The 15,369-nt window shown below is 58.1% G+C and overlaps 1 protein-coding gene across 1 annotated transcript in view; it reads right to left on the reverse strand.

Annotated features, from left to right (window-relative positions):
- Positions 1 to 2,082: 2,082 nt before the first annotated feature.
- Positions 2,083 to 15,369, reverse strand: part of DDX31 (DEAD-box helicase 31) — a 65,195-nt gene continuing 51,908 nt past the window's right edge. Inside the window, exon 20 of the mRNA XM_037036430.1 lies at positions 2,083 to 3,830. Within this exon, the coding sequence (XP_036892325.1) occupies positions 3,662 to 3,830 (169 nt within the window). The 3' untranslated portion in view covers positions 2,083 to 3,661. The remainder of the gene's footprint in view (positions 3,831 to 15,369) is intronic.

Genomic DNA, 15,369 nt, shown 5'->3' on the forward strand with positions numbered 1-15,369 from the left:
GCGTGGCTCCGGGCCCGCGCTCAGCGGACGCGACGAGACCTCGCTGGGAACCGGATGCCGCACTGAGTGCCCCCACTCCCGCGTCTCCAGCCTCCGAATCCGTCCCAAAGAGTACGTAGGAGACGGGACGCAGAGGAGGCCGAACCCCAGCGTCCACCCCAGGCCCCAGGCTAGGCCCGGAGGTTCGGGGACGGGGACTGAAACCTGGTTCACTGTCCCGGCCGAGAGGGCCCCTGAAGCCGCCCTCTCTACGGGGGCCGTGGTGCAGGTGCCCCGGCTCCCCCGCCTCACCACCTGCAGCTCAAAGCGCCCCCCCACCACTGGAGACACGCCCAGGGCGGGCAAGTCGGGGGCTCCACAGGCCAGCCCCTCGCGTGGTGGCGGGATGGCTCTGGGAGAGCAAGAGGTGGCGGCATGTTTAAACTGCACCCTCCACCGGCCCTGCTCCGTTTCCTCCCCCGCCCCCGCCTTTTCTTTCTGGGATGGTGAGGGTATTATCCTGATTTTGCAAAATGCACAGCAGCTAATTAAGTCCAGGAGCCCTTCGGCTTTCGGGTTCTTTTGCATGTGAATGGGGGTTGGTAAATCCGCCGCTCTGGCTGTGGTGGGGGCAAGGGGGAACTGTCCCCGACTCGGGGTTAATGAAGTGGGAAAGGAGCCTCCCAGAACCTCCTGCAAACAAAACCCCCCACACAACAAACCCGGCCCAAATCCTACACGGATTGACTTAAACCCAAGGGATAAGTGCTTTAAATTAATCTCATTGAATAAGAATGAGACCAAACAAAACTCTTTAAAATCATATTAAAAATCTATCAAAGGACAACTCGCACCGGTGTGCTTTTCATTCTGTGGAAGTGCAGGAGGCGAGCCGCGCCGTGGCGCGGCGTTTACACAGCGCAGTGTAAACCCCAGACACCTTCTCCTCCATGTCACCGTCCGTGTACCTCGGCGGCAGCTTCCCATCTTACACTAAGGAAGAACAAGGCTTCCCGACAAGTCTCTAATTACGGTGTTTCAAACTGCCCTGCACTTCCCACCTGACGACCTTTACGGGGAGATGGGGCAGAATGCTTTCCGGTGGTAGAAGGTGAATTTAGTTTCTTTTCCCGACTCTGGCACTGGGTGGGCCCTTATTTAAAGTAGAAAGGAATCCCCCCGGAGTCAGACCCCCCAGCGAGAACAATAGGAGAGGCACCGAGGTGGCTTTCTCCGGGTTCCCGCTCCCCGGCCCCTGCCTCCTCCACCCCCCACCACTCTGAACTCCACAGGGGAGGGGCAACGGTGTCAGTGTCAATTCCCCTTAGAGCCTGGAAGCAAGACTTTTGGGGGGCATTTTTTAGGAAGTGGGCTGATTTTAAGGGGGCTCCAGTGCCCCTCTGAGAGCCCTAGGGTGGGACGAATTGGGAGATGATGTGCTGGCCAAGCGGACCATCTGACAAGATCACTTAAGGGCTCTTTCTGAGTGGGGCGGCCTCAGTGGGAAAAGCCTCACATCTTCCCCTGGAAGCGATGGCTGGGTTTTAACGGCTTTGCTGACCTTCGGTAGAGGGCTGAAGTGCCTAACAGCAAGGCCACCAGCTGTGTGTCTGGTAGGGAAGGCGCGCACCTTCCCATTTACGCATCCCACCACCACCCTAGGGCGAGAAAGAAAACCAAAGGAACCCAGTGGGCTTTGTCAAAACGCCCGTCCCCTGTCCCCTCTTCGAGGGTCGAGGGTCGTTGCTCGCCTCTTCTCTTCCTGAGAGGAAGGGACTGGTCCAACTGCTTCAGTGCTGACCGACTCCCTCTTTGCCCTCAGTGCTGGGGAACCAGGCCCCCTGTCGATGTGACCCGCTAAGGGCATTCCAGGAAGCACCCTGCCATTTTCCCATGGGCCCATGAGGGAAAGAGGCTTTGGGCCTGCAACACTGTGAAATGTCCAAATTCTCTGTGACTTGAAATATGAGGATCAGGTGAGTTTGGGGAAATAGAGGGAAAAACACGATGAAAATACATACGTAATTAGAGTGTGTGCTGTGGAATTAGGCGAAAGCTTCGCCTAACTGGTGTCTGAAATACATAATCTGTCAAGAGCCATAATAAGAGAGAAAGAGATTTATTTTAAGGTTATTTAAACTTCGATAATATCAACCCTAAGTCTGCTAAATCCGTGTTTCTTTATTAACTGGGGGTAACAGACTGATTCTACTCTGACGAGAAACCCTCACTCCGTGTCAGCAAATTAAGGGGAGGTTTCGACCTCAGAATCACAGCCACACACTGGGCATATTTCTAGCCCTTCCCCCAGGCACGCCCGACTCTTCCGGCTCATCCTTTCAACGGGGGGAAAAGGGGGCCGCTCTCTGACCCTCCCCGATCACGGGCACCAATCTTGTTTCTTGCACGGCTGGGTTTTATCCACACAGTCTGACCCTCCTGGTCTCGTCCAAACTGTGTGAGCCGGCCTACGTCAGAGTGAAAGAAAGGGCAGGTTTGCCCAAAGTCAGCATGGCGTGTGCTACAGGTTTGACTATTACTATTATGAGTTTTACCAACTGGCCCTATTAATCTGCAACAGCCAACTCTGCCAAATGCACCCTTTCTGACCTGCACAGGCTCGACCCAGCATAACCAGACAGGCGGAGGTGAGGACACCACCCTTCCCAGTGCCCATAGACCCCCCCAGAGCTCTTCTGTCCAGAAGGCCGGATAGAGAGGGGCACCTGCACTCCCCCTGGGAATTTGGGGAGGATGGGAGGGGAGAGTGGGGGATAAAGGACAGAGCAGGGCGGGATGGCATTGGCAGTGTGGCTTTGCCCCTCTCCTCCAGACCTCTCTGGGGCTGCCGTGTCCAAATCTTACATTTATTAAGAAATCAATACGCCCTGGGGGTCCTCTTTCAAACCTCCCAGGAAACACAATGGGGGGGGAGGGGTTTGTGGCCTGGGCCAAGATACAAAGACCCCAGACTCTTGGAGACAAGATGGAATTCAATGGCAGAAAAAGCTCAGGACCCCGGTGCCTTTTGAATTCAAAGGCAAATACGAGAAAGGCACCAGTAAATCAATTAGCCTGAGAGAGTCAGTTTTCCGTGGACATGGAGGGACGAGTGAGAAGGTGACATGGAGTCAGGAGCAGCCTGGGGACAGGGACTTGAGTCTCTCTGATCCACAGCTGGACCCCTCTGGTCTCTCTCATGAGGCACCTGGACATCGACAAAGCGATCTGGTATTTTTCTGTTCTTTTACAAATTTAAATGTAGATTTTAACTCCTTACTTTGCAAAAATCCATGCCAGCATAGGCGTAAAACTGAGTCTTCCTCAGGCTGGGGTCCTGGCTGGTGCCGAGTGCAGGTGCTCCCAGTGCGGCCTGGGCCCCGGTCCCCATTACATCTGCGGTGCGGCTAAATGCGGGCAGCGTCGGAATGAATACAAAGGATCAGACGTGTATATACGAGATACAGGTTAACTGGCTAATCTATACTACCTGCCCCTTGGGCTCCGCGCCCCGGGGACTGGCAAACACAGGGCATCCGCCCAGTGCCACCGGGGTCCCCAGGTCCAGGTCCAGGCCCAGGCCCAGGCCCAGGCCGGTGGAGGCAGAATCTAAAAGGCAGAGTCTGGAAAACCGCGAGGGAGAGGGAAGTCCTTTGCGAGCCTCCCTAGGCTTCCCTCCACGTCACGGAGAGCATTCTTCCTGTCCCTCAGGACCCGGGCTGGCGGCCGGCCCAGCGCGCTTGCTCCGCGATCCGCCCGGGGCCGCACCAGCCTCCGCCCCACTGGAGCACTCCGAAAGCAACATTTCGGCGACGCGGCACTTCCTCTGGGGCTTCCTGCGGAGGTCAGGCCTGGGAACGGGAACAGCAGAGGGAGAAACACCATTATTTCTCTTTCGCGCTTGGAGAGGCTGAGAGCAGCTGGTGCCGAGACGGCGGAACTGACATTTTTGTAGGAGCAGAAGTACAATCCCTTCAATGGTGCTTGTTCTGATATTCTATGCACCGGAAGATTAGATACAGCAATGACAGATTTTCATAATGGTGGCAAAATACCACGGCATTTCTAAAAGTGAGGCTTTGTTCTATGTTGTTTTCACCGGAAAAAGGAACGACATACACACTACTGATGGCAAATGAAGTGTGTGATGCAGCCGCTTGCCGAAGGACGGGGAACCCACCCTGAAACCCAAGCACGTCCCGCAGGGGAAGTGGGCTGGCAGCTCTCCCGCCTCGCGCAGTCCGAAGCGCTGGGCCACCTCCTATGGCCTGAGCCAGGGGCTGCCCCACAGGGGCCGCAGAGCAAGGGCTGGGGGACCCGCCCCCCTCACAGACGCCTCTTGGAAAGAGCTCTGACCCGGAACGCCCGAACCCAGGGTGTGCGGAGCAGACAGCCCGGGGGCCCGCAGACCGGAGAATTTCGGGCTTGGTTCCAGGTCACCTCGACAAAACGAGTCTTGGTCTGTTGCCACCTGAGGGCCTGGCCTTCAACATGGAAGACCCGCGGCTGCGAAGCTCCGTGAAGGCCCGGCCCAGTCACACAAGGTGTGCCTGCGACCGGCTTCCAGAGACCTTACCACCTGATCACAGGTCAGAGGGGGTATTTCTGGTTCAGTCGGACACAGGAAGAATTACTACGCAAATTGAAGAGCAATGTTTCAAAGGCAGGATTTTAACCCAAGTGGCCGCAGCACCGTGACCACTAAACCCATGCTGCAACACTGTCAGTCCCTCAGCAACAAGGCGGTAGTGTCTCTGGGTGACAGATTCTTGGGGTTCTTGCAAGAGGCAGATGTTTGCCTTTGGCTAGTTATATCTGCAACATTTCCTTTGCCGCAATAATCGGAGGTAAGTCAGACTAAACTGTGGTCAACACAAATGTAACAGAACTCCCCTAAAACCTCCGAATTACCAGCAGGTGGACCACTACGACAAAGCGGAGGTTGCACCACGCCGTGATGGCGCTAACACCAGGCCAGACAGCCCCACTCCACGTGAGACCTGCAACAGCCGGACAAGGGCTCCCATTGCCACCACACACGGGGAGGCCTGCGCAGTCAATCTGCCTTGGGGAAGTGGATGCAGAGGCACAGGGACGATGAGGGCCCACAGGGAAGGTCCGGGAGCCTGAAACACGGGTGTGCGGGCGGGACTCGGCAAGGCTGGCAGTGCCTCGGAGGCACCTTCGGGCCCTACAGGGTCTCACGTGATCTGTGCCCCCCGGGGCAGGCGAGGCAGCCACCTGCACTTTACAGAGAAACTGAGGCTTGAGGAGGGCACAGCAACTGCAAGGGCCAAGAGGTCAACACGTCAGATAGGCTCACAGACCATGGTCCCGCCCACGGCCATGCCAGGGTGGCTCGCATGGCCAGGCATGACAGCAAGGCCGAGCACAACTCCGGTGACCTGGAGGGGCATCCGTGGTCACACAGGACTGTTCCAGTGGGGTGAAAGGGGAAGGAAGACGGGGGAAGGAGGTGACACAGATGCGGGGATTGGAACCTGGCTGTCGCTCACAAGCTCAGTGACACCGAACATGTGCCCCAGCCTTTTCAGTGGCCCCGCGGAAAACCGGGGCTGTGCTCACAACACAGCTCACAGGGCCTTGGCAGGATTAAGTCAAGACAGACAGAGGGGTTGGCCGAGGGCAGGCAAGCGGACAGCCATCGGTCTCGGTTAAAACCAAAGGAACCGAGGTTGAGAGATGCCAAGTGGTGCTCCCAAGGCCACGGGGGGACCAGACTGGCTCGGAGGCCTGTCTTGATCCATCACCTGTTCCCACAGGGCAGTGGCTCCAAGTCCCAGGACCAGGACCTGCCCCGCAGGGCTGTGCCTGTGTCCCGGGTGAAGGCCCCACCTCGGGGGGTGGCTGGGTGGTTGGGCGGCAGCGGCGGCAGGAGATGGGCCGCCAGCTGAGTGCTGAACTTGTCCCGAACTGCAGGCTGCCAGTTCTGCCATGCGGTTTATTTTTAGTTGGGTTACATGACAGACGGAGTGAAGGGGTTGTGACAGGAAGGAACGCTTTTCTTCCTCCTCATTTGAACCCGGTACTCACAATGCATATAATTTTACATGTAACAACCAGCTTCAAAATATGCAAAATTTCAGTCAAAACAGCCTCCCCAGCACAAGTTCCACCACTCACTTCAGCGACTGCTCCTGTCACAGCCAAGCCAGAGTCAGTCCCCAGAAACTCACGGGGGTGGAGGCTGAAAGAGACTGTGCACAGAGCAGGCAGAGGCTGGCTCTAGCCTGGGGTCCTGGAGACAGATTGTCACACACGTCCCACCCCGTCCACGAGGCCCAGTTCCGCTGGGTGGGGTGGTGGTTGGAGGTGGACGGGCAGTGCCCAGGGATGACTCGTAAGGACCTTCCAGTCCACACTGGTAGCAGATGTGTTAGACACCAGGCTCGGAGACGGCCCTCGAAGCCCCCCAGCAGCATGTAACTTCATTCTAGTTGACGCAGGCAGCCCTTGAAGAGCGTGGGGCTTGGACGCTGGCCACGTGCGCAGGCAGAAATCTGTGTCACTGGAGCTGGTCTCTGCATTTGCCAGTTGCCAGCCATGGATGGAAAACAGAGCCCTGCCATCCCAGCCTGGGTTGTTCAAGGTCAACAGTACTTTCACTGCGGGCCCCAGACCCAGACCCTTCGGGGGGCAAGCCCTGGGGTCAACCCTGCTGGTATGGCAGCCCCCCCAACGGGACCTGCCTTCCCGTGGCCAGCTCGCCGTCTCCTCTCCTTTGTTCTCAGGCCCGGTGTTGAGAAGGCCAAGTCCAGATGGAAGATGAAACGCTCTAAACCCCAGCACATGATGGGTGTGTGTGGGCTCAATGCCGTCTGCCAGGCTGCAGTTCTCCCAGGAACTTGCCAGCTTCCCTGCTCTCCTCACCCTCCAAATACCCAAACCCTCTCCAGTGGGCTTCCTGAGCACGCACCCCGCCTGGAGTCACCAGGCAGCAGCTCGGCTTACCCAGCCAGGGGAGCCCCTCGCAGGAAGGCCGAGCACCCCTCAGCTGCTGTGCTGGGTCCCCCAGCTGGGCAGGCAGACGCTTCCCACTGCCGGGGGAGTGGACTCGCAGCCTGGTCAGCACGCTGACGTGCCCGCCAGGACGGCCGCTGGAGACCGCTCAGTGGGCCTTCCCGCAACATGACCGATAGATTCGGGGTGCCCAGCAGAAAGGCATTCCAGCACGGGCTTGGGTGAATGGCATTCTTTGGCAGAACAAGATGTTTTACTTTATCTTGTTTTATTTATGTATTGTCAATGCTACAAATGTCTTTTTATGTTTTAGGGTCATACTTAGAAATGTCTTCCAATCGTAGAACAGGGGTATCAAACTCATTCTCACTGGGGGCCGCATCAGCCTGGTGATTGCCTTCCAAGGGCCGAAGGTGATTTCGGACTGTCTAAATGTGACTGCTCCCTAACAGTTATGCGAGAGCTCGGCACTACCGCTGGGTAGACATGGGGCGCCTGGCTGGATTCAGCCCATGGGCCTTGTGTTTGCCACCTGTGCCCTGGGGCACTTAGGAGACAATCAGGTGTTTTCTGAGTCTGCGCTTGCCTTGGTCTCACCTACATTCTACTTCAGTCTATAGCAAGATGGGGGGAATTCAACTATTTCTTCCCAAATTACCCCAGTCACCGAGCCGAAGGTCTCCCCCAAGGACACAACATGTACCTGCAGGCAGCCCTTCAGACTCCCAGCGCCCCCTGTGGGCGGAGGCTGGGAGGACTGCCGGCGGCCAACGTGGAAGGGCCCCACCAAACACATTGAAATAGCACCGAAGCCAACGCTGATGCCTCGGGTTGTTCACGGTCAGAGAACAGGTCGGAGCAAAGCCATTAGGACTGGTTGTGCGACTCCAGTAACTTAGTGCACGCCAGGACCTGCTATCTCCTCCCCCCACAAGCTCGGGGCAGGTGCCACCAGTGTCCCCACCCCACTGCGGCAGGGCCTGAGGCTCAGAGGGGTCAGGTGGCATGTGTAGGTTGCACAGCGGTCACGGAAGAGCTGGGACGTGAGCCCACAGCTTGCCTACTTCATCACTGCATTGCAAGTTTTCATCACAGTGAGGAGCGAGCTCCTTGCATGAAGTATTTTTAACACAAAAACAATGTTCACGTTATCTTAAATGTCAGTTTGGGGACCCCGAGAAAGTGTGTCTTAACTGTAATAGTTGGATAACTAAACACAACAAAATAAAAAGTTAAAAAAAACAGCCTTAAAGTTGACTCGTCCGCTCTACACACACACACACACACACACGCACACACACACACACACACACACACACACAGACCTGCGCGTGCACACACGCAGTGTCTGAGGGAGCGTGCGCCAGGGTTAGCTTGGACAGTGGGCTTATCAGTGATCTTTAAGCTTTTTCTCTATTTCCTGGATTTTTGCAACGAATGTGTTACTTTCATAATCAGAAAAAACAGTATATTCATTTAGGAAAATAAAATTAAAAGGTAGACTTTTGCCTTATGCTGCAATAATCCAACATTTTAATATTTACTTATCAAAACCTCTTTGCTTTTCCCCTCCAGTGTGTCTGATCTTGTGAGGGGTTCCTTTCCTTGTGGCGTGAGCACGCACAACAGACAAACAGAAGGAGGCCTGGGAAAGAGACTCTGCCCTGGCGCGGCCCCGGGAGGCTCCCCCCCCCCCGCCCCCCGCCAGACGCAGGGAAGCCAGGCGGCTCTGAGCAGGCTGGAGGGCCTCGGACAGCCTGGTGCTCCTGCCCCGCTCCTTCAGGTGAAGAGGAGGCAGCAGTGTCTGTGTGGGGCTTTGGTGGCCCTCAGAGTGGCAAACGACTCCAGGGAGAAGCCCACACACAGTCCCTCTGATGCAACCAACACGCAGCTGAGGTACGGGGTCAGACAGCGTGGGACGGTAGCTCAGCCACCAAAGGGGAGTGACTGGATGGAGACCACTTCACAGCCTCTGGACTGTTTGGCAGAGATGTGGTAGGCAGGCCAGCTGCTTTAGGGACACCTTCTGGTGATTTCTTAGGATCAAACCAAGTGTAGCTTTTGAAAAACTGGCAGAGCCCGCAGAACACGCCCCGCCCTGGTGAGGAAGTCACGGCACAATGCCCGGGAGAGGCCGTTGGAGACCAGCAAGGAGCAGGGTCCGCCTTGTGCCCGGGAATGGGCCTGAGACAGCAGCAGTGTGCCCAGCTGGGCACCGTATGGGTCTGCTGCCTGCAGGGCATGCACATGGGAGGGCCGGGTGCCCTTAGAGACAGCCAAGGGCCGATGGCCGAGGCAGAATTCCAACCACAGCAGGGGCTTTGAGATCATGTGGCCCATGTGGAACTTCCACGGAAGTTCTGTGGGGACTCGGGCATGGACATCGGCAGCAGACGGCTGCACTGGGAAGGGCAGAGAATGAACTTGGAAGTGTCCGGCTGGAACCCCAGCTCTGTCCTGCCCCACCCCACTCCACTGGTGGCCTTGTCCCCTCACAAGGGCAGGCTCCTGTAAAGGTAAACCAACCAGAACGTGCGTTTGTAATGTGAGTCCACTACGAAATGCCATTAGGCTGGAGGAGTCCAGGGGCCTGTGGAAACAATTTGGTGTTTATAACCGGGCTGACCACACACCCTGGGAAGGCGAATGAAACTGATGGGCTGCGAATGGAATTCCGGCCCCAGGCCCCAGTGCTCAGCCCCTGGGCCTGGCCTGGCCTGCCCGCTGTGATTATCAACCACTGCATCTGCATATGGAAAGCCTGCCAGCACAGCTGACATGCCGGGTGACCCCTGCCCACGACACCCTGACGGGCCAAAAGCACGAGCCTCGGCTACAGGTGGAACTGACCTAGGGTACGCACAGGTCTTGCCCTCGGATCCCAGCAGGTGGGTGGTTTGGATGACCAGGTGTGCAAACGGGGATTTAGATGGTGTCACCCTGAGCCAGGGGAGGACCCAGGTGCAACCAGGCGAGCAGCTGTGACTTGAGGCCAGGTGTGAGCCCAGCCTGCCACGGGGAGGCCGCAATGATGGCGGAGGACAAGAGGTGGCACAGCCCTGCTCGGCTGAGTGCCTGGCCAGTGTGCACACACATTGGTGGTGGCCGTGAGCCCTGCCGTCACCATCAGCTGTGAGACCCTCTGCTGGGCAGTCCCTGCCCAAAGGTGGGCAGTTTTATGAGCCTGACTTTGAAAAAAGCCTGGTCCGAGAGACACCACTTCTGATGATGGACGGTGAACCAGGAGCAGTGAGGGATGTATGGCCGGCATCAGGCTCGCTGTGCAGAGCTGGCCTGGGCGATGGTCCAGGCGCTGCCCCATGAGGTCTCCTGGTGTGGCGAGGCCTGTTTCTCTGTCCAGGCGACTCTCTCACAAAAGGATTAAGTGAACCAATGAAGCAAAGCACTTACCACGGTGCCTGCTGCAAGGGCGCCCACGCAGTGCTGGCTACCCTTAATGGTGCGGGGCAGGAAAGGCAGAAGGGACAGGCGGTCGTCGCACAGCTGACACGCTGTCACATGGACCGGGACTGCCTTCACCAATGGTAGCACCACCTTATACTGCTGTGTGCACACCCCCAGCACGTGAGTCTCAGACACCAGTGGCCCCTACCCCTGCCCCTGCCCCGTGCTGCTAGGAGGTCTGAGGCAGAGGACCACAGATGACCCACCAAGGGCCAGTGTGACCGGCGGGACAAAGGTCAGGCAGGGGAGCATTCTGGGGGATTCCATGAAGCTTTCACTCACCTACAGACCCTGAAGGGGGAAGTGGGACCGAGCAGAGGCAATGGCATTCACTGACCCACTGTGGTGCCCAATGCTCCGTGTTTGTCTCCTGCCCCCTCCCCACCCAGGGCCCACTGTGCAGCCAGGCCGCCACCACAGCCAGGGCTGGACGGTGCTGGGAGCACTGGCCCCAGGCCAGGCTTCCCCCCCTGCACCCTCTGCTTCCAGAGGTGGGAGAAAGTGGAGAAGTGGTCCCATCCGGGTCCTGCCTGCAACCGTCCCCCCTCAAAGATGCCCCGAGACAATGTCCCAGGGACGTGATGCTCTCACCCACTGCAGGGCTCGCTGCTCTGTGGGTTCCAATCCAACTCTTCCACATACACTGTCTCCTACTTTAAGTCGATATCTTCAGTGACATGGAGAATTACCTGTGTACGCACAAAAACACCCTTAACAGGGTTCGTGTACTTGTTACTTTGCTTAACACTGATTCTAGAAACCGAAAGCTTCCAAAAGGGACAGGGAAGGAAGCAGACAAGTGCTAGGCGAGTGGGCCCTGGGTCTCTGAGACCGTGTCATCGGCGGTCACTGGGGACCCTCCCTGGTCACAGGGACCTCTCGAGGTCTCCATGAGATCATGCATGTGAACTCAGCACGGCTGAGGGCACACACCAGACCCCACGAGAGACACCACTGCTGCCACTCGGGACACAGGGTCTCAAACAGCACCCCTTGTCTTGACAGTGAGTTAAGTAGCTGTAACAGTCCTCTGCACCTCGGACACCAGGACCGTGGGGGGGAGGTGGCGCGGGAAGACCTGAGGTCACTTCGCATGGGTCTGAACCGCTGGAAAGGCCCAGCATCGCTGAAGCAAGGTGTGAGGAGCTGGGGATGCCCTGCTCAGAGAGGAGCCTCAAAAACATGGGGCAGTTTAGGGGGGAGAGGGAACAGCCTGCTCTGAGAGGCGGGGTGTGGGAAAACAGGAAGCTGAGAGGCAAGGGCACAGTCACAGCACAGCTGAGCTGGGGGATAGTCACGTTCACTGACTTCTGAAATGGCACCAACTGCAGGCGCACGCAGAACCTGCCATGGAAGGCGGCTCATGGCCTCGGTGCACGCCGCCCTGGTGCCCGCGGTACATCCGGCCAGCCCACCTTCCAGTCCCCATGTCCCTGAGGCACCAACAGCTAACATGCCGTCTCCAGTGACCCCCTCGCCCCCGGAGAGGCCAGCTGGGTCCTGGTCTTTGTTGTCGACCAACTGCCCAATGGAAAGAGCACCCCGGCCTCCCACCGTCCATAGGGGACCCAGGTGTGCAGGATGTGCAGGGTCACGTGAGACCTTCTGATCGCCTGGTTAGCTGGGCGGGGACAAGGGTGTCTGCTGGAGGAGGCAGAAAGCTGATAACTGCATGGTGTCTGAGAGGAGAAAGTCAGACAAGCAGCCGAAGGCGGAAGCTGTGTGCGCACAGCTGTGATCAAACCAGTGCCCCAAAGGGTGGGGCACACAGTCTTGACCACACAGCAGGGAAACTGAATTGGCACCAGTGCACTGAGGGAAAAGGGGTGCCCCCCTGGCTTCGTGACCAGACAGGCAGCCAGGACCCCCTGATGAAACGCCCAGACTGACTCCTCTGCGCCAGGTGCTTACACCCAGAAAGACCCAGACACCTCCCAGGGCACTCCACCTGTCCCTTGTCCACCTGGACACTTCACAGGCCAAATGCCCCAAAGAGATAACCCAGCAGGAACTTCTGGTCTCCCAGTGTGTCCCCTGGACCAAAAGCCCAGTAGAACATGCTCTTCTCACAGCCTGTGCGGCTCCCCCAGGTTCCCCCTCCCCAACCCTGACTCACTGACCAGATGCACGTGGCCAGCGACCACCAGCCACTGGGGCTGAGGAAGACACCCTGTCGCTGCCTGCTCTGAGGACACACTGTTGTGGCTCCCAGGGGTGGAACCCAGGCCTGGATTTTTGCGATCTGGTAGTCAAGTTCAGGATCACATCCACTGTGCATTCTGTGACTTCAGACGCGATAGAGCCAAGGCCTCCTGGGCTGAGACTGAGAAGAGCCCGCCCCGCTCACAGCCACCGCCCAGCAGAGGCCTTGGGGCTCTCCTCTGCTCTTCCGGAGGGAGCTGAGCGGCCCCGACCCCGCTCACCTCCACGTTCTGTGGGCTGCTCCCTCTCGGGGACTCTGCTTTGATGTCAAGAGATGACATCCCTGCAGGAATGACTGAGGCCCATGGCTCACCCGGACGAGGACCTCGAGGGCAGAAGGGCCAGGCTGCGCGGGGCAGGAACAGGGGCCGTCGCCGTGTGTCTCAATCACAGAGTAGTTGGGGGGTGTGGGGTGGAGGCCTGGCTGCCCGTGTAGCACAGTGGCCACCAGGGACCCAGCAGCAGGCTACTCGAAAGCCCAGGTGACGCTGTGGGGCCAGGCGCTGCTGGTCACGAGGCCAGGACGTTCAACGGTGGTGAACGAGCTGCGGGGCCAGCAGGCAGGGCCCGCCTCCCGCACGGTGGGTCTACACAGGCGGTCTCCTCGTGGGCTCCCCAGCAGGGCCCCTTCCAGCCTCTGACCTCAGGCTCACAGGATAACTGGCTCAAGGAAACTGAGGAGGTTCCCACCATGGGCCGGATTCCAGCCTTGCCTGCAGGTGAGTGAGCGGTCTGAGGGGGGCGGTAAACGCCACGTAAAAACTGACCGGCAGCCGCCCCCAGCGGACACGCAGGCTCACGGGGAGGCGCGGCTGCAGCTCCAGAGTACGGGGCTCTGAGCCAGCGCTGGCGCCGGCGCTTTCTAGGCTGCTCCGGGAAGTCCACAGAGCGAGGGGCCGACTGCTAACTGCACTCAGCTGTGGTGGAGGCCTGGGGACCAAACGACACCGTCGTCGTCACCGCCAACACGTGCTCCCGACACTCGATGCAGCCTGCCCCTCAGCCTCTGCCCTGAGCCCCCAGGCAACCCTGGGAGGCCAGAGCGCCCCATCTGAGAGGTGAGGAGGTGAGGTGCACAGACCGTGAGTAACTCTACCCACTCTCCCAGAGCCGATCTAAGAGGTACCAACTTCTCAAACTAGAGTGTGCAACACGGTAACTCTTACTAGTTACTTAACAAATACCCAACAACCTTCAAAGATCAGAGAAACCCTAGAAATGGCGCTTCGTAAAACCCCTCATTTGAAGTTCAGTGACAAGCAGTTGTCATAATTCAGATAAGCCAAGTCTGGCGAGTGAGGCCCCACGAGGACCTCACTTCTCTCAGAGGCCGCACCGCACCCAGAACTCCAGAAGAAATAGGCCGGTGGCATGGGGGTGGAGTCTGCCGTGACCGCAGCCCACGCGCGCCCGCGTCAGCAGGGACTGGGGGGGCAGAAGAGAGCCCTAACTTTAGGCCGTTTACCTGTCTGACAACATCAGGAACTACCAAGTAACACGTTAGCTAGGCTGGCTTGAGAAAATTCATAAAAACAAAGCCATTCTTTTCAGAATAATCAACAATTCAGATTTTCACGCTGCTGATTTTACAAGGGGGAGGGGGAGCACTAGGGAGCAAAATGACCGAGGGACGGAGAAGGAAGGTGCCTGATGCTTCTAGGCACCAAGAGCATCTGAAGGACACGGGTGAGTTCAGGTGGCTACGAGCCGAGTCCCCTGGGGACAAAGGTGTTTTTCCCAGCTGTCACATGTAACTCACTCGCTACAGGGTGGCACCTAGGGGACACGCTCTCACACGTAGTCACGGTGACACCGAGACCCCCGGCCCACTAGTTCCTTCCCATGTTCCTGAACCACCTCCAGGGCGTTGGACAGCCGAGGGGCCAAGCTCGCTCGCTGTTCCTGAACAGGTTCTACTCCCACGTGCACTGTCCAGACAGACAGACAGACTGACTGACATCTGGCAAACAACCTCGCTCTGCCCCTCACGGTAGACAGAAGTTCTAGAAGGTGTATGAGCTGTGCTTGCTTCTCAGGATCTGCCAGGTCCACGCAGGTTCAAGTCAGAACTCCCTCTCACAGGAGGGCCTCGCTGTGTCCAGGAGGCTGCGCCGTTTCCTAGTGGGGCGCCGGGGCCAGCCCCTCTGTGCAGGTGTGCGAGGGGGTCTGAGGTGGGGGCTGTTCTGACAGGTGTGCCTGTCGTGTCAGAAAAGGTTTTGTGATGACTCGTATCTGTGTGCAGGGGAAGACTTAACGTCCCTTTCAGACCTGAGCAGCAGGGAGGCAGGCCTAGTCGTTAAGGTCTCATCCGGGGACGTTAACTACTGAATCTCTTTTCCTGGAAACTGGTCCATGAAGGTGTAAAGACCCAGAGTGGGACAAACACTCCCTTCGTCACTGCAGACACGCCCGGCAGCCCCCGACCTAACCCAGCACGTTCCACCGAGGTCCTGACTGCACCGCACGTTTGTTGCGGGCTGCACTCCGCCCACAGGCCAGTGGGCTTGGCTTGCTGGCATCAGAGGTTTGCAGAGAACACGTCCTTATTCTGGGCAGCAGACACCGGAACACAGAACACGGAACAGCTGAGAGGACAGGGTGCTGCCATTTCACCCCACACCGCACAGAGGGAACCCATTCTCCTTCTGGACAGACGGCCCTCAGAGGGGCCGCCCCAGCTTGGAACAGGCTTTGTGGCCACACCAAGGGTGCCACGCTCCGGGGTTTAACGCCTCCTGGCCC

This window comes from Sturnira hondurensis, unplaced genomic scaffold, assembly GCF_014824575.4.
Source record: "Sturnira hondurensis isolate 20B ecotype Veracruz unplaced genomic scaffold, ASM1482457v3 Scaffold0022908, whole genome shotgun sequence".
Taxonomy (NCBI): domain Eukaryota; kingdom Metazoa; phylum Chordata; class Mammalia; order Chiroptera; family Phyllostomidae; genus Sturnira; species Sturnira hondurensis.